Here is a 25,289-nt window from a genome sequence, read left to right as displayed (position 1 = left end):
TATGGGTGTAAAAAAAGCTGATGTAAGTTTAGGCTGCATTATGAAAAATAATGGTTCCACTTGGTTCTGCACTTGTCAGACATCATCAGAACTGCAGAGCATGACAAGAAGGATGTAGAAAAATTGGTTCCAAAGATGGCAGTGAAGTTGCAGGGATATGGACAGCAAAGGTGGAAGGAACTGGGCATTTGTAACATGAATAAAAAAGGTGAGAAGGGACATGAAAGCACACTTCAAATACCCAAAGGGGCTGTCACACAGAGGAGGGCGTTGACTTGGTTTCTTCTGCCTAGGAGGGCAAAGCTAGGTCTAATGGGCTTCTATCACAGAAGATAGGAACAACGTCTTATTGGTAAGGACCACTTGACAATGGAACCAATTGCTGGCATGTGTATGTGTGTGTGCTAGAGGTCTTCATACAGAGGTTTGACAGTCATCTGTTGGGAATACACCACATCTGGATTTTCTGATTCAAGTGGAAGCTTGGTCCATGGGCCCCTCTCCAACTCTACTATTCTATGGTTCTATGAACCATGTAAGAATATAGAAAGATGTGCAAGCTTGTGCCCTATCAACCAGAAAGCAACAAGGTATTGGGGAGAAATCTAACAATGATAGGACCTCGGAAGCAAATGGTGAAGAGAATATTGTCCCTTTCATACTCCAAAAATGAATTGCTTCCATAACTCTATGGATGCATTTCTATGGAATCTTATTGAGTGAACATGGCTTGCATATTGAAAATAATGCATATTCATGCCTATATCTGTCCAGAACATGAAGTCACAGTATACTCAACATGCGAATGGGGTAACACTCATAAGCACCCTGGTTTTCACCTGTGAAGTGTTGGAGAATATGCTATAATAGGAGCTGTAATCAAAACACATAACACAAGCCATTCTGGAAACAGCCCACAGTGTATTGCTTTCTATATAATTTAGGTTAGTAGAAAGAAAAATAGGTCTTTTAAATGGTAGATTTCCTGAAGAATTGTTCTGTAGGATCAGAGGCAGATCATTTAATCCAGGGAGCCAGACTGGATTACAGATTCAGAAGAAGCTCCTAGTCCTAGAGAGAACATCCCATTTATTGTTGTTGAGGATAACACCACTTTAAGACACCAGAATTAATAATGACTTGCTGTTCAAAAAGCCAAAAGTCTTTGTCTCATTCAAATATACTATGGCGGCCTCTAAATTTCAGGTTGCATGCCAAGCTCAAAAATCAATGGCATAAACTAAACTAAACTAAACTAAACTAAACTAAACTAAACTAAACTGAAACACTCAAGTCAGAATTCCTCCATCACCTTTTCCTCCTCAACCACATTATTTGTTCACCTTCAGATGCAGGTATGCATTTTTAGAAACCTGCTTAAATATTTTTGTTAAGGTTTTATTGAAGGCCGAACAGAAGAGTGTTGATGTAATTGTGATAGACAGTGTCCCTGCACATACATTAACTGAAACCAGAGCTCAGTTTGCTTTCATTTGCATAATGGATAAACAATGCAAACCATCTATACATGAGGTTTTAATGGTGGTCATGCTGTCTCTGTAGGGGATGACTGTCATGGCTTGCCCCGGGGAATGAATGAACAAACCTGGGAAAGAGTTTTGGTTGCCCATATTCAGGGAAGATGAATTCAAACAAATTAAATATAACTGAGATTAATTTTTAAGAGTATGTTCATGCCAAAATTTGCATGCTCAATGGGGGAGAATTAATGTTTGTTGCTAAGCAAATTGCCCCCACAAATTAAAAGCATACCAGAAACAATTATGTATTTCAATTCAACCAACACTAACAGTACATTTGGGCTCTGGAAATTTCATAAGAAAAGTACAGAGAAGGGGAGACTCTGAAGGACCTATGCCTGTTTGAAATAGGAACTTTTTAATCTTTGCAGGGTCCTCTAATGAGCCAGGATAAATTGACAGGAAGCTCACAATTGCAAATAAGACAGAGCTACATTCTACCTTGTTTATTATAACACTTATATTGCACCTTTTCTCCAAGCCAATAGATACAAAACCACAATTTCATGGAGCTGGAAACGCATGTTCAGAAACTTCAGTCAGACCCTTTTCACTGTCTTTTTCTAAAATGCACTCCACCATGGTTTTTGTCTTGCTTAGCTCTCAGCTGTTTCCAGACCTGGGGTCTCCAACGTGGTGCACACGGCAGGGCCACTGTACCCCCAGAAACCACCCTTGGTGTCCACCAAGGCCCTTAGTCCCTCCAGACAGATAGATAGCTTGTTATGGGGAGTGTACTTCCCTCCTCTGTGTTTTATTTGATTTTTTTTAAGGTGGAGGTATTTTGTCTGCTTGGGACAGGGGGCTATTATAACTCTTTTTTCTTCTGTGAAATTAGTGTTTTGTGGTGCTCATGGCAGTTTTTTAGATTTTCAAATGTGCTGCTGTCCTGGGTCCAAAACATTTGGGAACTCCTGTTCTAAACCATACTCATAATGTGTGAAATGAGCACAGCTGGAGTGGACTGGAAGAGAGGTCAATTTACATTTCTGTGCTCTGAAATAAGTCACAATAAATAAATAGCCAGCATGAAAACCTTTCTAAACGACATCAAATGTAGAATTTCTGCAGGGGCTATTTGAAAAGGAGTACTATATGTGTTCTGTTCTGTTTCTCATAAACTGTCAAACTGGTTTTTAAAAATAGGGGAGGAATTACTTGCTTTTTATCTAGAAACAAATGGGATATTTGCATGAACAAGTAGTCAACGAAGCACAACCTATCCTGTTAGAATACAGTACCCAGATAATAAGAAACGGAGCCACGACTCCTCCCACTTCCCACTTCTCTCCCACCACAAAGTCATAGCTGTCAACGTTTTCCCTTTTTTAAGGGAAATTCCCTTATTCCGAATAGGATTACTCGCAAGAAAAGGGAAAAGTTGGCAGCTATGCACAAAGTAAGTCCCACCATTTTCCAGCTCAGCTCCAATTGAACTGCTTTGATTACCACCCAGCACAGAGGTCAGGATCAGAATGGGCAAGGAAAACAACTCCCTTTTCATCCCATAAGGCAACTTGTGAAATTACTGAGGCAGCACCTGCCTGCAGCTGGCAAACCTCTAATGCTGTAGGACTAGAAAGGGTCAGAAAATGGTGTCGTTCTCTAGAGATGTCGGTCCATTTCCTAAGGACTAGACTACTGAAGAAAGGTTGCCAAGGCAATCCCCCTCCCCAATTCTTTATTCCACCCCTTTCGGTTTAGTAACTGTACTTTGTTAAAAGACTTTGAAATGATATGCCTGGAATTAATGCATGGGCTTTGCTAAATGTCCTAGATGTCATTTGTAGAGAAACATGTTTTAAAAATGGTACGGAGAGCATTGAGATGCGATACTCACATCATTGGGAATGGTGAGTTCATGAGTACTGGCCGGGGGACTGGCATCCAAACCTGAGCATATGCAAGGGAAAATGGTTATAGCTTGAAGACATAGCACTGCACAGCGTCTGGTATTCCACCAAAATAGCAGACCTTGTGAATTTCTCAGACTGCACCAGGGCCAGAGGGTAAGGAAGGAACATGTTTTGGCAAAGTAACAAGGAAAGCACTAATACTACTAACCTAGAGCTCCTAGAACCAATTCTCTCTTAACCTGCCCATTTGGTTCTAATACAAATCATTACAAACTCCATAGGTACCGTATCCTCACCTCACCTTGCTTCCGTTTTGCGATCAAAGATAAAACCATTCCTTAACAGTTGGCTCAAAAAGTTGCTGTTAATCAACAGAGCAAAAACACAGCCAGGACCTTGTGGTATCTTGGGGTTAGTGTTGGGGAGAACATGTCCAGACCACGATGCAATGTCTGCCACAGAAGTCCATTTTGTGAAGCGCATCGTATTCAGTCTCTCCACCCAGGCTGTTTTGGTTGCCAAACATAAACAAATTGGTTCCCACATTGCTACTCACTTTGCATTATGCTGATGCCCCTGACAAGTATGGAACACATCTTGACACCAAACTCAATATAAGGATAGAGTTCTACTGCAAATGTACTCCAGAGGTAAGTGGTGTGAAGGTCAAAGGTATAAACTGGGGAGGGGGGAAGCAAAATTTCCTGTCATATTGGCAGCTACGAGCAAGTAAGAATGTAAGAAGAGCCTGCTGGATCAGGCCAATGACCCATCTAGTCCAGCATCCTGTTCTCACAGTGGCCAACCAGATGCCCATTATGGAGAACCAGGAAGCAGGGTTCCAGAACAAGAGCCCTCTTCCCTCCTGTGGTTTCCAGCAAATGGTATTCAGAAGCATTGATGCTTCCGGCTGTAATAGCTTATATTGTTTCAATTTCTAATCAAATGTCCAAGGTCCATCATCATCAGTTCCACAGTAGATGAACGCTTTAGCCTGATGATGGCATTAATCAGGTTTAAGCAGTACAAACAGGAAATAATTTTTGAGCTGACAACATGACCGCTCACTGAATCAGGGAGTGTTCATTAATTGGCGCAGTTCAGGCAACACAGTCAGTGAAATTTTGGCTTACCCAGACTGTGCAAATGTGTTGACTGTCCAGCTTTGCTCCCCACCCCCGGCCCAAAGCTAAAGTTTGTTGTAGCTTATCATCAGACCCTGGGATTGTGGTCAAGCTCTTTCCCACTGTAGCTACTGTATTTTGCCACATCTATTAGTCTTTATTATTGCATTTATTTCTTGTAGGAATAGGTCGCAAGACAAGAGATTTCTGCTTTGAAATCAATGACTAAAATATATATTGATCTGCTCCTTTAATTTATACGCTGTCATCTCAAAAAACAGTCTACCTACCCTTATATGTAATGCTATGTATATTCAATAAGTTGTGCCCAATTTGAAACCACAGTATTCTTTTTTAGAAAAGTCAAAGAACTGTGAAAACTTTCACAAAGTAACTTGCTCCATCTCAAATTGCCCCATATGCAAAACTGCCTCTCACTCACAGAACAGCTTAAAAAAAATCCTTCTTTAGCACCTTAGAGACCAACTAAGTTTGTTTTTGGTATGAGCTTTTGTGTGCATGCACACTTCTTCAGATACACGAAAGCTCATACCAATAACAAACTTAGTTGGTCTCTAAAGTGCTACTGGAATGAATTTTTGTATTTTGCTTCGACTATGGCAGACCAACACGGCTACCTACCTGTCACAGAACAGCTGTTTTCCACCTCACACTACAGCAAGAAAAGTGAAACTAAATCCAGACGTGTTGTTCCCCTTGCACAATCTGTAGCACAAGTGAATGCGTAAGAAATTCTATAAAGCCTGGTGTGAATTCTTGGTCCTTTGAGCAAGTATTTGCAGAACAATGCTAACTAATGTTTTCCTTTCACTCAAAGTTCTTAGTATCCAACCCAATGACTTGAAGAATGAAAACATGTCCCTGACCACCTCAGTCATAATGATTCACTCTTTATACAGCACATTTCCAGTGCCAAATTTACTTTATGCAATTTCAACACCATGTTGAAAAAGCAAGGAATGTATAATTAATTTCTCCCAAAAGAAGATGGATATTTGCCTGCAAAAATATGATTTTCCATGGAACTTAACAGTTCTCACATAATTATTCTGAACCTGTAGTCGGCCCACCAGATGTTGCCAGACTCCAACTCCCATTGGCCTGAGTCCACAGGGACAATGGTCAGAGATGAGGGAGTTTCACAACATCTGGAAGGCCAGATATCCCATTCTTGCTCCAGATACTCATTTGAAAGAATAAGTGTAAATTTGGAGACCCACCCACTGACAGGGAAGCTTTCCTTGTTTCTTTTGGGGCTGGTTGCAAAGAAGAGGCAGTAATAAGAGGTCTGTATCTGTATCACTCTGTGTGGTTTATAAAATGTTGCAGCAAAAGAGGCTGTCTGGAGGTTTTCATCCAATTTATTTCAGCCCAGGTTTTGCATTAGTTAATGTCCTATCCACAATGGCCTCAGATAAGTGGCTGGGGAAACCCAGCCAGATGGGCGGGGTATTATTATTATTATTATTAATAATAATAATTATAAGATTGAAAGGAAAGATTCCCTGGACTGCACAAAGATTCAAGGCTGCACGCTCAACTACAACTTTCCTTTTAGGCTGCTCCCTTTGACTGTGCCTGGAAGCAGATCTGCTGCAAATTACAAGCAATATAATGCGAAATAAAAGCAAGACTTATAATTTCAACATTTAAAGAAAATGAAGTTAGCGTGCTTATTCTCTAGTTCATCACTCACTTCTGTGATCCCTTAGGCTTCCAGTTTTAATATGGCAATTTACCTCTCCATGATCTTGTAATGAAACAACTTCTTATTTGCCCATTTGCTAACATCCAACAAGCAATCTGGTGGAGAACTGAACTCAGAATCCTCCCGCCCTTCCAGCAGAGCTGATCAGCAGAAGTCCAGCTTCCTTGAAAGAGCTACCGGTACCTTTGCTTTCCCAGCACTTAAGCCTGTGTTCATGCAGTGTTAGATCAGGGGCAAATCTTAGATCTGGTCTACGTAATGCTCACAGATAATTACTCAATTCTTAAGTTTTATTTTGCTGTTTTGGAAAATAAGCAAGGAAAATTACATGTGAATATTTGCCATTGTTAATTTTAACCAGATGTGACATTTATTGCCTGAATGCAATTAGCATGTACATTTTAAACAAGTGAACAGCAGACATGGGGAAACCTGAACAGGCATAGGACTGAGAGGAAGGAGGAACCTCTGTCCCTGACAGGCCCACTCTCCACCTCTGAAGCACTCTCCTTTCAAGGGAAGCTTCTGATAGCACCAATGAGAGCTTCCCTTGAAATGCAAGAAACAACTTCGGAGAGGTGCTTTTTCCTGGGATCATGGTAGGGGAAGAAAGTCAAACTCTTCCTCCCAAGCCCCATTGTCCCAAGGCATTCCAGGCTTCCTCATGTCTACATCTCACAGAACAACATCCAGGCACACTCCCCGTGACCAGCTTATAGCACAGATTGTTCACCAATAGTCCCAAAACTAGGTTCAGGACCCAGATGAAAAAAACACAGGTAAGCAGCAACATTTGGCTGCCTCTGGAGCTGAGGCACCATTTTAAAAAGTAAACTAAATCCCAATTCATATTGGAAACCTGGTGCTCAGGAGGGGGCTTTAACCATATTCTCCTGTAATGCTATTTTATTTTATCAGAATCCCTCTCTAACACAAGTTGTGCTGCAAAACATGAAAGTATTCATATGGCTCTTGTGACTTTTCACACCAAATAGATGATTGGTGGGGGGATTTTACCCAGGTCATATGGTGGTGGTGGTGGGGTTGCAGTGATTTTTAGGAAGTCATTAGTTTACACCAGGTGTCCTATTGGGAAGACCCAGTTTTCTGAGTGCATGTTCTGGAAGTGGGCAATACGGCAGTACAGGATTCCTTTTGGTGTACCGACCTCCCCGCTGCACCAAGGATTCCTTGCCCGAGCTGCTTCAGGTCGTGGGAGACCCACATGACCTGAAGGTGCTGCTGTGCAATGCCAGGTCAATGATTCATAAGACCACTGCCATCCATGACTTGATCATGGATGGAGGATTTGACCTGGCATGTGTAACAGAGACTTGGTTGGATGAAGCAGATGGGCCTGTCCTTGCCGCTGCTTGTCCACCAGGTTTCTCTTACACACAGCAACCCAGGTCATGTGGGCGGGGAGGGGGGGTTGCAGTGATTTTTAGGAAGTCATTAGTTTGCACCAGGCGTCCTATTGGGAAGACCCAGTTCTCTGAGTGCATGTTCTGGAAGTTGGGCAATAGGGGCAGTACAGGATTCCTTTTGGTGTACCGACCTCCCCGCTGCACCAAGGATTCCCTGCCCGAGCTGCTTCAGGTCGTGGCGGATGTTCTCCTGGAGACACCTAGTTTGGTTGTCCTGGGGGATTTTAACATCCACGCCGACACAATCTTACAAGGGGCCGCTCGGGACTTTGTGGAAAGCATGGCCTCCATGGGGCTGTCCCTGAATAAGTTTGGCACAACTCATAGTCACGGACATGCCTTAGACCTGGTGTTCACCTCTATGGATGTGGGTGATCTGACACTAAGTAAAAGCAAAACAAAAGAAGTGCCATGGTCAGATCACTTCCTGGTGCAACTGGACTTCTCCGCGACCCTTCCCCTCTGCAGGGAGGTGGGACTGATTCAGATGGTCTGCCCCCGCCACTTAATGGATCCAAATGGTTTCCAGAGAGTGGTAGGGGATGTTTTATCCCATGTCCTTCGAAGACAGAGGTCCTGTGGCTGGGACGGGGCGATATGGGATTGGGGGGACAACTCCCATCTCTTGCGGGGGCGCAATTAGTGCCAGCACCGTCCGTTAAGAGTTTGGGTGTAATCTTCGACACCTCCCTTTCCATGGAGGCGCAGATTGCAGCTATAACAAAGGCGGCATTTTTCCATCTCCGCCAAGCTAAGCAGTTGGCTCCTTACCTCTCTCGCCCTGACCTAGCCACTGTGATCCATGCGACGGTCACCTCCAGACTGGATTATTGTAACTCGCTCTACGTGGGGCTGCCCCTGAGACTGACCCAGAAACTCCAGCGGGTGCAGAATGCTGCAGCGAGACTCCTTACGGGGTCTTCGCTGCGAGACCACATTCATCCGGTGCTATACCAGCTGCACTGGCTCCCGGTGGAGTACAGGATCAGGTTTAAGGTGCTGGTTTTAACCTTTAAAGCCCTATACGGCCTAGGACCCTCGTACCTACGGGACCGCCTCTCCTGGTATGCCCCACAGAGAAACTTACGGTCTTCGAATAAAAACATCTTGAAGGTCCCAGGCCACAGAGAAGTTAGGCTGGCCTCAACTAGAGCCAGGGCTTTTTCGGCTGTGGCTCCGATCTGGTGGAACACTCTGTCACAAGAGACCAGGGCCCTGCGGGACTTGACATCTTTCCGCAGGGCCTGCAAGACAGAGCTGTTCCACCAGGCCTTTGGCCAGGGCACAGCCTGACTCCCTCCCTCGGCAATCTTCGCGGAGCTCTGGCCCAATAGTTGCCAGTGGCTTGAATTAATTAATTTTATAACGAATGATTTTAGACTGTTGTTTATGCTGTACTTTTGTACTGTTTTATTGTTGTTAGCCGCCCTGAGCCCGGCTTCGGCTGGGGAGGGCGGGATATAAATAAAATTTATTATTATTATTATTATTATGTTGATGGCCTTTCAGCTGATTCCCTGGTGGAGCTAACCAGGCCTATTGACTGTCTGGCTCTGAAGCGCCATCTCTGATTGCATGGAGCCCAGACAGCCTCGTGGTTTTCCTCGGAGCTGAGGGTGATGAAACAATCACTGAGATGGCTAGAGTGCCAGTGGCGGAAAACTCATTCTGAATCTGACCGGACACAGGTTAGAGCTCAACGTCGAGCCTACCAAGTGGCAATAGCGAAGACGAAGAGGACCTTCTTCACCGCCTCTATTGCATCTGCAGAAAACAGCAGCAGGAGACTGGCAATAGGGGCAGTACAGGATTCCTTTTGGTGTACCGACCTCCCCGCTGCACCAAGGATTCCCTGCCCGAGCTGCTTCAGGTCGTGGCGGATGTTCTCCTGGAGACACCTAGTTTGGTTGTCCTGGGGGATTTTAACATCCACGCCGACACAATCTTACAAGGGGCCGCTCGGGACTTTGTGGAAAGCATGGCCTCCATGGGGCTGTCCCTGAATAAGTTTGGCACAACTCATAGTCACGGACATGCCTTAGACCTGGTGTTCACCTCTATGGATGTGGGTGATCTGACACTAAGTAAAAGCAAAACAAAAGAAGTGCCATGGTCAGATCACTTCCTGGTGCAACTGGACTTCTCCGCGACCCTTCCCCTCTGCAGGGAGGTGGGACTGATTCAGATGGTCTGCCCCCGCCACTTAATGGATCCAAATGGTTTCCAGAGAGTGGTAGGGGATGTTTTATCCCATGTTGATGGCCTTTCAGCTGATTCCCTGGTGGAGCTAACCAGGCCTATTGACTGTCTGGCTCTGAAGCGCCATCTCTGATTGCATGGAGCCCAGACAGCCTCGTGGTTTTCCTCGGAGCTGAGGGTGATGAAACAATCACTGAGATGGCTAGAGTGCCAGTGGCGGAAAACTCATTCTGAATCTGACCGGACACAGGTTAGAGCTCAACGTCGAGCCTACCAAGTGGCAATAGCGAAGACGAAGAGGACCTTCTTCACCGCCTCTATTGCATCTGCAGAAAACAGCAGCAGGAGACTGGTAAAGGCCCCAAGATCTGCTGCAATGATTTTGCAAAGTTTTTTTTTGCAGATATAGTCTCTCAGATTCAGAAGGAGGTAGATGCCACCATGGGAGCAGGGCTAGGGCGGGACAGTGCTAGAGTCCTGTCTAGTCAAGTTGTGTGGGATCAATTCCAGTCTGTTACCTCCGAGGATGTGGACAGACTGCTTGGACAAGTGAAACCAACCACCTGTCTCCTTGATCCTTGCCCATCCTGGCTCATAAAAGCGAGCTGGGAAGGGCTGGGCAATGAGCTCCGCGGGGTGGTGAATGCTTCTCTCTGTGAGGGAGCCTTCCCAGACCCACTGAAAGAGGCAGTAATTAAACCGCTTCTTAAAAAAACAAACTTTATGGCCAACTATTGCCCAGTCTCAAATCTTCCATTCTTGGGCAAGGTGATTGAGTGGGTGGTTGCTGAACAACTCCAGGCACGCCTGCAAGATGCAGACCATTTGGATCCCTTCCAGTCAGGATTCAACCATGGGACTGAAACTGCCTTGGTCGCACTGGTCGCTGATCTCCGGCGGGCTAGGGACAAAGGTGAGAGCTGTTTCCTAGTTCTGCTGCATCTCTCAGCCGCCTTTGACACCATCGACCACGACGTCCTTCTGGACCATCTATAGGGGCTAGGAGCTGGGGGCACTGCCATACAGTGGTTCCACTCCTTTCTCCTAGGCCGTGTCCAGAAAGTGGTGTTGGGGGATGAGTGTTCAGACCCCTGGGCTCTCACTAGTGGGGTGCCTCAGGGTTCCATCCTCTCCCCCATGCTTTTTAACATCTACATGAAGCCGCTGGGAGAGATCATCAGGGAGTTTTGGCTGGGTGTTCATCAATATGCAAATGATACCCAGCTCTACCTCTCTTTCAAATCAGAACCAGTGAAGGAAGTGAAGGTCCTGTGTGAGTGTATGGAGGCGGTTGGAGGATAGATGGCGGCTAACAGATTGAGGTTGAATCCTGACAAGACAGAAGTACTGTTTTGGGGGGACAGGTGGCGGGCAGGTGTGGAGGACTCCCTGGTCCTGAATGGGGTAACTGTCCCTCTGAAGGACCAGGTGCACAGACTGAGAGTCATTTTGGACTCACAGCTGTCCATGGAGGAGCAGGTCAATTCTGTGTCCAGGGCAGCTGCCTACCAGCTCCATCTCGTACGCAGACTGAGACCCTGCCCGTGGACTGTCTTGCCAGAGTGGCGCATGCTTTGATTATCTACCGCTTGGTAGATGATAATAATAATAATAATAATAATAATAATAATAATAGATACTACAATGTGCTCTATGTGGGGCTACCTTTGAAGGTGACCCAAAACCTACAACTAATCCAGAATGCGGCAGCTAGACTGGCATCTGGGAGCGGCTGCCGAGACCACATAACACCAGTCCTGAAAGACCTACATTGGCTCCCAGTACGTTTCCGAGAACAATTCAAAGTGTTGATGCTAACCTTTAAAGCCCTAAATGGCCTCGGCCCAGTATACCTGAAAGAGTGTCTCCACTCCCATTGTTCTGCCCAGACACTGAGGTCCAGCGGCGAAGGCCTTCTGGCAGTTCCCTCATTGTAAGAAGCGAAGTTACAGGGAACCAGGCAGAGGGCCTTCTCGGTAGTGGCACCCGCCTTGTGGAACACCCTCCCGTCAGATGTCAAAGAAATAAACAACTATTGGACTTTTAGAAGACATCTGAAGACAGCCCCCTTTAGGGAAGATTTAATATTTGATTAATTATTGTATTTTAATTTTTTGTTGGAAGCCGCCCAGAGTGGCTGGGGAAACCCAGCCAGATGGGTGGGGTATAAATAATACATTCTTCTTCTTATTATTATATCAGGTTTGAAAGCAGTGTGTCAAGTGGAGGGTTGCTGTTCAATGTACAAAAACACAAAGCTCACTAAGGCGCACAGAACTAGTTGCATGAGCTTTGGATCCTGGCCAGTGCTTATAAAAACCCACTGATAGGACGCTGGAGAGGCTTAGAGGAGAGTAGTTTCACAGGTTGACTGAAAACAGAAAGCAGGAGGAGCCAAAATCCTGTTCTTATACAGAGCAATTATTCTGTAAAAGAGGAGACATTTCAGTTCTGCAATTTCATTTTATCCCAGTGTTTTTCTAAAAAGAAAAAGGATTCACTGTATACCATTATAGCTTAAGCAGTTCATATTGTGTTATACTAACATATTAATGCCCACTGAGAGTCAAACTATCTCATCAGCATAACTTGAGCAGTCAATTTGTAAGTGGCTACAAAAGTGGCAGAATCCAATTGAAAAAATATTTATAAATGCAAATAGTTCCCTGTGTATTTGCCTATAGCCTTTGTTTTACCTGATGATTGGCCCATCAGATTTTGAGCTTCTTCGGAGGAATGTAAGGGCAGCTTTTCTCCTGAAGAGCAAAGAAGAAACAGATTTAATGTTTTTTGCCTTCAAGGAGATAAGCAATGTCACTTCATCTAGGAAGCTCAAAATATGATGAACAAAATTGCAGAACACGCATTTTGTGATCGCCCAAATGACATGAAGATATATTAAATAGATACACGTAACACATGGAATGTAGTATCTACTAACTGAGTGTTCTGTTGAAATGATTTCACTTTACTTAATAATTTACTAACATTTGTGAGGCACAATAGCACCTACTAAGTTTCTGTCAGAAGCCCTTAAAGTCTTCGCCATGCTTCGAATAAAGGGCTTATCCACTAGAGTAACGGCTCCCTCTCAGTATTTCTCATGAAAGCATGAGCTTCACCTGCTAAACATTAATTAACAATGAATTCATGTCTTTGAATACATGAATGAAACAGTGACCAAAACCATGACAGAGAACTAGAAGGAATTTGCATCCTCTCAACTGACACTTTCGATGCCCCCATGAACAAAGTGTTGTTGGCCACATGGATGTCTTGCAGCAGACAAAATGAGCAGGTGACTTGCAGACGCATAACCTGTCTATTTCTCAGCAAGGTAAAGAGCAAAGTAGATAAAAATGCCCATGAGTGGATTGAACTCATACCCACAATGAAGAAAAAACTGGATTATTATTCTAGTGCTTTAACATATCTCAAACTGATACTTGCAACTTTGGTTACAGATCCTATTTTTTAAAAAACCGTTAAACAAATTGAACTTAGAAAGAAAGAGAAACTGCATAGGTAAGAAGAGAAGGAAATCTGTAAAGGGTATTTGGGTACGTACCAGGGAAAGCGGGGGTGGTCTGTCCAAGGGGAGTAAAGGGGGTTTGCTGCATAGCCAACTGGTGGAGCTTGGTCAACTGCTGAGGGGTAGGAGGGACATTAGAACTAAGAAGGTTATTGTTATAGAATACAAGTCACACCAAAAACTAAGAACAAAATTATAATTAAAAGGAAAAAAAACACCAGGAAGCCATGTGGAAACATGGCAAACACAGCTTTAACAGAAGGACTTGGCCTGGGTAAATACAGTAATGCCCAAATCTGTGGCAGTTGTGCTCGATCAGGGTCTGAAATACAGCAGCCTAGTTTTGGTGTTTTTATCCCTGTAGCTAAAACAACTAAATAAAATTCTGCCTTGCATCTTCTGGAACAAAACTGGGAAACATCTGGACCACCAAGAGTGCACACATAAAGCACTTTCAGCAGCAAGTTGGGCACCTTAGCAGAGGAACTAACTGCTCCTGAACTGGAGCTGGGATTTGTGCCCAAGGCAGGAAACGTTCTAGGGACCAAAGCAGTAGTGCAGGTTTAGGACGTATGTAGGCCAGGTGAAAAGTCCAATGTGTGTGGGTTTGGCCAAAATAGGTATGTATTTCAGACCCCGTTCATCCCTTGTTGTGCTCAGAGACTTCTAAGAGCCCCTTAACAAAGAGCTCATAAAGAGGAGTGCATCTGGAATACATTTTGCGCGGCATCTCTGCTATTACCCAAGAAGGAAAATAATGGCAAAGCATGTCCACTTTCAAAATTTTGCTGTGCAGGCTCGGGGAGTGATACGATTCCTCAGGGGTAGGCAATGTGGTGCACTCCAGGTGTTGTTGGACTCCCAACTCCCATCAGCCAACACGGTCAATGCTCAGGGATGACAGGAACTTAAGTCCAGCAACATCTCAAGGGCACCCCATTGGCCACCCCTGCTTTAGATGGCATGGGAACAACAAATCAGCCATAGGAACATACTACCAAGCCAGTCAGGCCAGCCCCCTGAAATGCAAGGCATGGGAAGCTTATACTTTCAATTCTGGGCAAAAATAACTGGAAAACTCTTGCTCCTGCAGCATATTGGAGGGAAGGGATGCAGGGAAGTCTGACATTGGTTTGGTAATAGTCAGGGTGAAGCACTGAAGGCAGAACACCTGGGAGGCTATTCAAGAAGACAGGTAGGAAGGTAAAGGGGAGTTTGAAAAATAGAGCTTTCAATCCATTGTCAGAGTTGGCAAGCAAAACACCAGAAGAAAATGGCATGCAAATTATCTCCACTTTTAAAGAAGCTCACAGATAGAAATCAGAACCTAAAGTAACTAATAATAAGAAGAAGAGTTTTGGATTTGATATCCCGCCTTTCACTCCCTTTAAGGAGTCTCAAAGCAGCTAACATTCTCCTTTCCCTTCCTCCCCCACAACAAACACTCTGTGAGGTGAGTGGGGCTGAGAGACTTCAGAGAAGTGTGACTGGCCCAAGGTCACCCAGCAGCTGCATGTGGAGGAGCGGAGACACGAACCCAGTTTCCCAGATTACGAGACTACCACTCTTAACCACTACACCACACTGGCTCTCCAATAATAATACTTTTCAAATGAAACTCAAAGCAAATATCACCCTCAAAAGTCCGGCATGTATTGAAATTTACCCTTAAGAAATGCATCTTTCAGAGCAAATTATCTATGTTCCTGAGGTCAGAGGCAGCCTGATTCCCACACAGTTGTACTGAAAGGAGGCAATGAACCATTTTTCCTGTTGTACCCTCCTTGTCCAGTTTGCATGGTTTCTGCTCATAACAGTTTGATTTCTTGTCCATTTCCACTACCTTTCTTCATTTAGGCTTATCCTATACCGCATGCGGTGAGAAGAGAAGACTCCCTGGAAAAGACCCTGATGTTGGGAAAGATGGAGGGCACAAGGAGAAGGGGACGACAGAGGACGAGATGGTTGGATAGTGTCTTCGAAGCTACCAGCATGAGTTTGACCAAACTGCGGGAGGCAGTGGAAGACAGGAGTGCCTGGCGTGCTCTGGTCCAGGGGGTCACGAAGAGTCGGACACGACTAAACGACTAAACAACAACAACAACACCACATGCAGCCACACTAATTCTGGTAGTAAGAGCAGTAGATTTAATAAAAAGGTCTGTGTGAATATATAAAAAAGGAAATTATAGAGATTTCAAAGCTATAGAGAGTTTCCTTTGAAAGTCCTCTTTCTGTCTCCTAGGAGAGACACAGCATTTCCTGATCAGTGTAATTTCTTCGTCTTGCTCAACCCACTGGGTGGCATATTCTTCTGCATTTTCTAGCCACTTCACCAGATGTGGCTTTTATTCAGTGCAGTGGAAATAATTTTGAAAGAAAATAGGGTCATTCTTTTCATTAGTAAATCCAAAATACTTTTTAACATAATGGGTTCAATCCAGAATTAAATATGGTAAAAACTGGACTTCCCTTATCAGCCCCTTGAAAATGTTCCACCAAGAGTTGAGAGGAATGGAGCAGCTATAGCATAAGGTCTGAGGGGGGAGATGGACCCCCTGCCAAAATTGCAGGGTGGGGGGTGGGGAGGCTCCTTCTGCAAGAAGAACAGTTATAAGACAGATTTTTTAAAGCACCGGATAACTAGTCAGCTAAACTCCTTTAATTCGAAGGCAAAACAATTTTGAAAGAAGGGTTGGTGTATAAAATCTCAGTGCGCCATCTCATGATATTGATGCTTCTGTGATAAATCAAACAATTGATATAACACACTAGGCTATTTTATAACCTTGGGGCTATAAAGTAAACCTTAACTGGAAAAAAATGGTTAAGTTGAATGCTGTCAGTGGAAGATTAGGAAATAATGTATGCAATGCTCACAAAACAGAAAAAGGTAATAATTCATAGAACCTTTTGGCAAATGTGTTTTCTAACATAAATTTATAAGTCCCCCCACCACCACAATGCATTGGTATTTATTTAACTACACCATAGACAGATTAATAGAAACTGCTCAAGAATCTAAACATTCCAGCAAGAATAAATGAAAATGGCAAGGCTCTGGGTGTGATCCTCGAGTTCACTTAGGGTCACAGCAATGTGCAGGGAGAATCTTTATTTATGGCTGGCCTGGCCTACAAGTTCAGCAGAACAAAGAATTACCGTATTTTTCGCTCTATAAGACGCACCAGACCACAAGACGCACCTAGTTTTTGGAGGAGGAAAACAAGAAAAAAAAATTTTCTGAATCTCAGAAGCCAGAACAGGAAGAGGGATCGCTGCACAGTGAAAGCAGCAATCCCTCTTGCTGTTCTGGCTTCTGGGATAGCTGCGCAGTCTGCATTCGCTCCATAAGACGCACACACATTTCCCCTTACTTTTTAGGAGGGAAAAAGTGAGTCTTATAGAGCAAAAAATACGGTACATAGCAGGAAAAAGCATTGGGATTTTCCTCAATAGTTAGTTGAAACTGTCCTGGTACAGCATGAGAACCGTGTCCTTTTCTAGTCAAATACAATCATATAAATATATATGCACAAATACAGTATTCAGAAAAAGGACTGTCAGAGAAGCAATCTGCAGAAAGACAAGTTCTATATTAAGCCCTCCTGAAATGGGAATTAAGTGAGTCTAATTTTCTCTGCACTGCAAGTCTATGGCAACCTAAATTGCTTATTTTGTTTTGTGCATTGAGTGCACAAGTTGTCATTTGTCAGTTGCGTAAGATAGAGATGTTTTCCCTGGGAGTAATGTTTGTCTTGTAGAGATATCTGACTTTTCCAGCTTTCAAACTGCAATATTTTGTTTCTAGGAAAATGTGATACTTTCCAAAGCTCTGGTCATTTTTTAAAAAAATTGTACAAATGTCACAAGTACCTTTTGGCTAATGCCTGTGACATCCTTTGCCATTGTCCCTATGCTCTTGCCATTTCTGACTTTTAGAGGTTATGAGCTGCCTTCTGATGCAAATCTATTACAGGACCACTAAGGAAGTCTTTTTTTTTTAATGTAGCAGAATTTTGCCCTTCACATAATGCCCTGCCATTTCAACCACTTGAATTAATGAAGCAAGTAGTGTAATCCTGGCTTTCTGGTTGCTGTGCAAATCTATTATTATGAAGTTCCCCTTTGGTTAGTAGCTTAACTGGAATATTTTATGTTGTAGCAGGAAGAGGACTTGTACATTCCTGTCTGAGGATGAAAGGGTGGCTTGAGATGAAAGCAAACAGCAGTGCCAGCCTTGTTTCATGGCTATTCCCACCACGATTATCCCCACTGCCTTGTCTAACAGACACTCCAGGTCCTCTCAACAAGGTCTTCATCACAACAAGTCAATAGACCCAACTGTAGCCACATAGGATCTGTAGGGTACAAGCCTCCTACTTTCTAACCTAAAGAGTTGACTTTTCATCATCTGAAAAGTGTTTCTAATTTTTGGTGTTTTCTGTACCATTTCTGATTAGAGATGTATTTGGTGAGGTGAAGATTCCTGTTCACAATATTCATGCCCCTGCTATACACTGGGCAACAGTGGCAGGTTCCTTATTATTATCTTCAGTTCCTTTCCAAATTTTTCCTGCCACTTGGCTTACCTGACAGAAGACACAGCACTGTGCCACTGTGAGCCATACAACCCAGCTGGATGCAAAAAGAAAACTGTCCAAAATAACTTCCTCCTTCTGCTGCTGCTGCTGCCACTGCAAACCCATATCCTCAGACCAACGCAAAATTTGAGGCCGAGTTCTCTCTAGGCATGAGTCTGGGTTGCCCCCAAAACTGAGCAAAAAGTTCATGCTGTTTCTGGGCTGTAAGGCTGTGATAGACATTTCACCATTTTGCACCATTCAACAGTTTCATTTGTTGAATGAAACTCTATAGTTTGTTCCTATTGATAGATGAAGTGTGCAATGAGCTAAAGGTGTGAGACTGGAAGGGGTGGAGGCCATGGCTACTTTCAACAATATTCATAATACTCATATTGGGTTGGATTGACTGTTGCAAGCAATTTTCCACACCTTATATGTGGGTGGAGAAGTGGGAGAGGTTTTCCACTGTTTAGCCTCCCCTCTGCCTGAAATTCTCCATCATTGGCAGTAAGCCCCCCAAAAGGAAATTAAAAAAAAAAAAATTGTCTATTTAGATGTTTTGGCTCAGACCTGGTTATACCACTTCAGATAACAGGTGAAGGCCCACATATCTCCATACGAAAAGATGCCTTCTCATTTCCAGAAGAAGGCAAAGCTGGACTGCTTCTTCATGTTATGCTAAACACAAGAGTTGTTTAAGAAGAAGAAGTAAAACTGAGCTCCCTCCTGTAGACTGGAATGGTGCCAACCCAATACAGATTCGTTCTCTCCGCCAATCTCTAACCTCACCAAAGAAACATTTCCAAATAACATTAGAAGATTATGTCCAGGTGTGGCTTATATTTCTTTTCAGAGATGATGATGCATAAGAAACAAATCAAACCTTTGCTAAGTATATAAGTACATCTGTTCACTTTGCTCCATGGACAGGGTGCCAGAACATGAATAACAATGACCAGCTTTAAACATTATTTCTTTCCCCTAGGTTTGGGAGGAAGGGTTTCAGCATCATCAGGTATTCAGACATCTTTTCCATTATAACTGAGGATATCTACAATGACAGATTGTAGAATCACTCAGGAAGTGAAGTCTGAGAGAAGCACACAATGTTTAACAATTCTGGGTATATTCTCTATATTACCAAATAAGCAAATGTATAACTTAGAATGGTGCATCTGTTTGCGGGCAATTTATGAGGAAGGAGAAGCAGAGGGAAAGGTTTTGAATGGCCAATATTTGAGGCACAAAATGCATATTTGTGTGTGTGTGTTTGTGTGTTGTACACACACTTACACACGCACAATGTAGCAAAGGGATAGCACAGAATAATTTCAATAATTTCACAACAGGCCAAGTCCTCAGCAGAAGTATAGTTGAGTGCTAATAGGTTAAAGGCTAATACCAATACCACACACGGCCATTTACTTTGAGAAAAGTTGTATTAATATTAATTTCTAATATTAATATTTGTTGCATTTGGCAGTAGCATGCAGATGACATAAGAAAGCAAACTTCTTATACAAACAATGAAGGTAAAACTCACATCTGGGTGTGGAATAGCGTATTGTCCCTGAATTGTATAGGCCTGCAAGAGAGAAACAACACACAGTGTAAGAATTTGTCAGTAGTTTCTAGTGACTACTTACACCACAGTTGGAGGGAATTAATTGGTTTTCTAATTTTCTCTCATCCCTATGGTAATACACCAAGAATCTTAAGCTCATCTGTTCTTCTAAACAGATTTAGACATTCATATCAAATACACTGTCATATACAGTGACAAAATGTATGTACCTAATGAAACATTTAATAAAACTGAGAGCCAGTTGCCCACTGTAAGGGCTCTTGTGCCTTCATTATCAAATAATGTCACAAAACTTAAAACCTCCACTAGTGTTCAATATGGAATGTCAAATTCAGCCTTATTTATAACTGCAGAACTGGCATTCTGCATGGTATAATATCTGTGGAACTGGTTTACTCAGACCAAATGTGTACCAGGGAGCGGGCCACATACGGACAAAGATTAAGCTGTGGTTAAGGAGACTGAACAATTAATTCAGAGTTTGACACACATATGCTGATACACAAAGGCCACTACAGGTGAGTCCACTTCTGTCAGTTTTGAATGCTCTGAAACAACACAGATGTGCGAGAAGATTGAGAGCTACTACAGAATGTCTCAACTGAGGAAATGTGAATTGGGCCAGCACATGGTGAGTTTCAGTCTTCTCATTTGTCTGTGGCATCTCAACATGTTCCAGTGATCATTGCATAATAAGAAAAATCACTTGGTGACATCTTTACTATCTCTCTCTCTTTTGTCTCTAATCCACTCTACCCCCAGTAAGCTGCTGTTTGGTGTGACAATTATATTGCACAGATTCAGTGCATATTTCATCTCTTCATTCTTAGAGGTCCATCCAATATTACTGCCTCAAGACACCAATGATAAGACACAGCAGATCATCAGAGGAACTGCTTCTGTGAATTGACATCCTGTTCAAGTATTTATTCTGGGTAGAAATGACATTATTATTATTATTATTATTATTATTATTATTATTATTATTATATACCACTCTATACCCATAGGTCCATCAGAGTGTCTTTTGCAGGTGGTCCAAGCCCTTATTTTCCCCCAGGGTTCACATGTAGAAAGCGTACACACATTCAGGTGTACATGCAGAGACTTCTGTGCAAATGCAAGAAGTATTGGGGCAGAACTAATGGCTGTGACCTCAATCATCCTCCCCCACATTCATTCCTACTCAAAATAAAAAAATTTGCATTGCTAAGATCACTTCAGAATGGATCAAGGGGAGCACGAGTTCTGAGCAGTGACCTGTGCCTAGTCCTGTCAAACAGAACTTCTGACCCCCCCCCCAAGCTGGAGAAGCCCCCAAGCTTTGTAGTGTGGCCTTTCAGTTGTACAATCCCCTAGTTTGGCAATATTAGGGTTACTTCATTCTTTGCAGGCTGCCATACATTCTTGTGGACAACGTAGCTTGGCCACGTAGTTTGCAAGTAGTTTACAACAGCTCTAATATTTCTTGTGCATTTCTGTTACACGCTGTGTTTACTGCATGAATGGAATTTTTGAAGTTGGACTACAAGCCCCTTGTTGTATTAATGGCCCACTTCAAGTCATATAAAAGCACTTTGCCCTTGTTAGTTGTTAGAGACAGGAGCAACCCCCCCCCATGAGTTTATGGCTGGGCTAAATATCCCCATGTCCAACATTTTCCAGTAGCTTCTCTCAAAAGCCATGATCTTAGATCTCAAATATTCACCTTCTGAAGCTTGCTCAAACATGAATGCTGATAGGAGAACACACCAAAATGTGCCACATCAAAGCAAAGCACCCAGTCTAAAATTCACATTAATTTGTCACAGCTACTCCACTAGAATTCCATAAGACCATAGCCTAGAATGGGACATGTCAGCTGCTAAGGAGTCTGTAATGCTATACAGTTAGCATTAGTGCACAGATGATGCAAAATCCCAGTCTCACATCCTGGAGAAGAACAGTTCCTCTTCCACGTAGTTGGTTTATAAATATGCAATATTAGCCCATTTTCTACACACATGTATTTTACATGATCCTAAACTAGAGACAACACAAATGCACAGCTGTACTTTTTATGAGTGAGCCAGGCTCTTAGTTCAGAAGTGTATATTAATCTCTTAATCTGAGGGCTGTCTCCAACAAAATCATCCTATTAGCACTAGGGCTAATGTTGGCATCCCTCACTCTTCTCTCCCCATGTGTTTCCCCAAATCTGCTTTAGAGGGTTGAGGGCACCCAGAGAAAGGAAGTCCTGATCCACAGGCAGAAGTGCCTGAGCTAACAGAATAATTTCACTGGATACAACCTTAAGAGTCTGCCTTGTTTTATATCAAGAATTTCTAAATAAAGTTTTGCAGTTGCCCTAAAATAAACCCTTTTCTGTTTCTTGAATATAATGGAAATGAACAACACACTGTATAAATAACTACAACTAAAGATGCCTTTCTGCCAAAGAAGCTTATTGTTCAGGAAGGCATTTCTTATAAGTTAAAGTGATTTAAAGACAATTCCAATATAAATGGGATAAAAATGGACAACCACTTGCAAAGGGAGAGTAATAACAGCAAAGGAAAATAGATATCTAGCTCTTTGAAAAAAAAAGAACTGGATTTAAGAAGTAAAAGTTTGAGAAAGAGGAAATCCTCAAATTAGAGTCAGAAATGGAGGCTGAAAAGAACTGAGCAGTGCTTGAGACTTGGGTTGGAAACGCTGCCAGATATTGATTTCCAAATCAACTGGTTTCCCCCCTTTTCAATTTAAACGTTTCCCCTCATTTTAACGCACCCTTAAATGTACACATTCCCAAATATTTGTTAGTGATACTGGCAAAGTTTGCCTAAGCCTGACTTGGAAATCAAATCTCCTGGAAGCTTGACTGAAAGGAGAAGCCAGCTTTTACCACCGTAGCTCCAATGCTGGTGTTCTGCAGTTCAGATCAAAGTATGCTATACTTAAAACAATCAATCCCCTATACGCACCCAAATGCATATGCCATTTTTGTGTATATAAGGAAACATAGAATGCCTTCTAAAATGGGTTGCTGTTCAATTTGGATGACACCAAAAAAGTAATTTGCAAGATCTGAGGATTTAGCAATAAGGTATTTCCTCAGAAGACATCGGGAAAGGGTTGCACAAGGCACCTACCTTTCTATGTTAGGAGCTACTGTTCTCATGTGCCAAACACTGTATTCACTGACAGCTGAATTGGATTTTGTTTTTGCCATGCTTTTGTTTTGCCAGATGTTGAATTGTGATGTGAGCTATGAGTGTCTGCGGGCATCTGTCAGCGGAACAGGGGAGGGGGGAAGCAATTCCCAGCAATTTCTAGTCCCCTCATAGCACCCTGCAACACACACACACCCAATTAGGAGTCCTGCAGAAGTATTAGGAGAAGGGACTGCAATTAAAAATCACCTCCTTTTTCTTTGCTGGGTGGATCCCAACACCCATTTGGTTCCATCCTATACCTTAGTGCATTGTTTTTTATTCTATTTTGTACTGAATTGTATTGTTAACGGTCTTGGTAGCCCTGACGAAGAAGCAGGCTGCTATTGCTTGGGCCTCCCTAGCCCTCATAACGGATCAACAGATGAGGATCCCAAACACTTTATTTCTTAGTATGATTTGGCAGTGTTCCTTCTGTCTTACTCTCCCTTTTGAGAAGCATAAGCTGGACCCAAAGCTCTTTCATTAGGTTGCTATTTTAGAGAAAAGGCACCATGGATCAAATACTGGGTAAAGAGTGATAAAGAAGTGTTAGGGGCCATTATGGCATTTTTATCCTCCCAAAAAATCAGCATGAATGCACAGAACAGAAGTAACATTTGTGGTCAGGCACAATATCTAGGTAGATAAAATCTGCAGAGATTTATTTAGTTGGTGAGGTATGAGTATGCAAATACTGTTCATTAACTCAAATGGGAGGAACAACATGAATTTTCCAGTTTTACTACTTGGAAACTTGCAAGAATATGCTTATAAAACATTTAATTATTTCTAATCTTGCTGTGAATTTATGTGTTTGCATCATGTGGTTCCATACTTTTCTTACAATCAATAGCACTGGTTATGATTTTGGTGGACTCTTATCCATTAAATAAGCATACGCTTATGATTTTTATTTTGTCTGCTAAAATATCAAGTATGATACAAAAATGAACTGGTTCTTTTACAGAGCCAAACTGCATGGTATGTTGGAATTCTGTATCTGGAATTTCCCACATAATTTTCTTCTTCAAAAAGTAGCCCAGAGGTGGTGGTGTGATTTGGACTGGGTTCATGGCACAGGGAAGTGCCTTAATCCTTTGCTAACCACCCAACTTAAATCCCACCTCTCAAAGTGCAAGGAAAAACAACCTGGCACATTTTTTGTGAGCTGAATCTCTCAAATCAGTCTCCCTTGTGAAAGCTTTTTGCAGAAGGAAGTCCAGTGTAATGTGTTATTTGGTTCTATTAATTTACAGCCTGAGTTTAATGTCAAGATTTGGAGACTCAAACACATGATTAGTTTATTTTAATCTACTGCACTGCTTTTTCATTGTGAGTACCATTTTTGGACTCTGTCACAATGAGAAAAAATATTTCAATTAGATGCTAATGTAAAATGGCCCTGAAGAAAACTGAGTAATTGTACTGAAATTAGTTAAATAATGAAGAGACAAAAATTTCAAACAGACCCCTGTGCACTTGGAATGTCTTTTGAAGCTTATCAAATTTGCATTTATTGCTCAAACATGGCTATTCAATACTATTTAGCACAGAAACATTTAGAGTTCTGTTGAGATATGCTTTATGTTTGATCTCATTTCTCTTATTTTTAAATCTGCTTTTTGAACTCTTTAATGCGCTTCTGTGTAATCTTTGTGATTTTGTGAGCACTGAAATTCTTAAAATAAGCATATGCTCAAAAATTGCAGGACAAAATGAACTACTATGCAAGTCAAAGCACTTGCAAGCACACCCCGCAAAGCACATTAAAATGCGTCCTTATTGAGGATCTTGTCCTCCAGGGTTTATTCTCCTGTTCATGTCAGCAAAAACATGCCTTCCCATGCACCTAACATGCTTGTCTCAAGCCACTAGACACTCACATTGGGGTGTGGTGTTAATGAACAAAATCAAATGTGATGCCCATGATTTTACCTTATAACTTTTGTTATAGGGTGGCTTAGAGATTCAGGAACTGTCTAACTACCCCACTCCTATTGAGCTATCATTCCTGCTGCTCCATCCGTGTTAATGGACACATACACCCTATTCAAAGATCCCACTCAAGAGTGGCTACAGAGCGGGAGAGGAAGCTTCATTCTCTTTTCCAATGTTGTGCTTAAGGAGGAGATCAGTAGAGAGTATTGTTTGAACCAGAAGCCACTATTAGCTTTAGCTGTGCTAAATGGCTTTCATGCCTCTTATCTGGAGGACGAAGCAGCTACACCCTGTGTTCAATAAAGAGCTTTGAGTCCAAGTGCTTTGGTGCAACATGAGTGGGATGACATCATGCAAGTGAAAAGACAAGAAAACCTGAGAGCACTAACGGGCAGCGGCTGGTGCTGCAGTAAAAGGCTGAGGTTGGCAGTGGAGGCCGCAAGCGGGTCGGCTCTTACCTGACCACCTGCAAAAATGACAGGGGTGGAGGCGGGCTTTGGGCGATAGGGAATGGTGGCACCTTTCGGTGGGGACTAGGAAAAGGGACAAGGAGAGGGAGAGAGAACATTAGACCAGAT

The 25,289-nt window shown here is 42.7% G+C and overlaps 1 protein-coding gene across 37 annotated transcripts in view; it reads right to left on the bottom strand.

The window, feature by feature from the left end:
* PCBP3 (poly(rC) binding protein 3) overlaps positions 1 to 25,289 on the bottom strand; it is a gene marked incomplete at both ends in the record, with an annotated part of 71,637 nt that overhangs the window by 5,777 nt on the left and 40,571 nt on the right. For 18 of the 37 annotated variants that reach the window (XM_081018410.1, XM_081018399.1, XM_081018391.1 and 15 more), the window contains 5 exons: positions 3,382 to 3,434; positions 12,573 to 12,632; positions 13,445 to 13,523; positions 19,538 to 19,579; positions 25,101 to 25,244. In XM_081018410.1, the coding sequence (XP_080874536.1) occupies positions 3,382 to 3,434; positions 12,573 to 12,632; positions 13,445 to 13,523; positions 19,538 to 19,579; positions 25,101 to 25,244 (378 nt within the window). The remainder of the gene's footprint in view (positions 1 to 3,381; positions 3,435 to 12,572; positions 12,633 to 13,444; positions 13,524 to 19,537; positions 19,580 to 25,100; positions 25,245 to 25,289) is intronic. The other 19 variants (XM_081018400.1, XM_081018418.1, XM_081018407.1 and 16 more) reach the window with 11 other exon arrangements.

The sequence above is a fragment of the Podarcis pityusensis genome (assembly GCF_964106645.2).
Source record: "Podarcis pityusensis genome assembly, chromosome: 1".
NCBI lineage: Eukaryota > Metazoa > Chordata > Lepidosauria > Squamata > Lacertidae > Podarcis > Podarcis pityusensis.
Note: the sequence above shows the minus strand (reverse complement) of the source record. Positions and strands in the feature narration are given on the sequence as shown.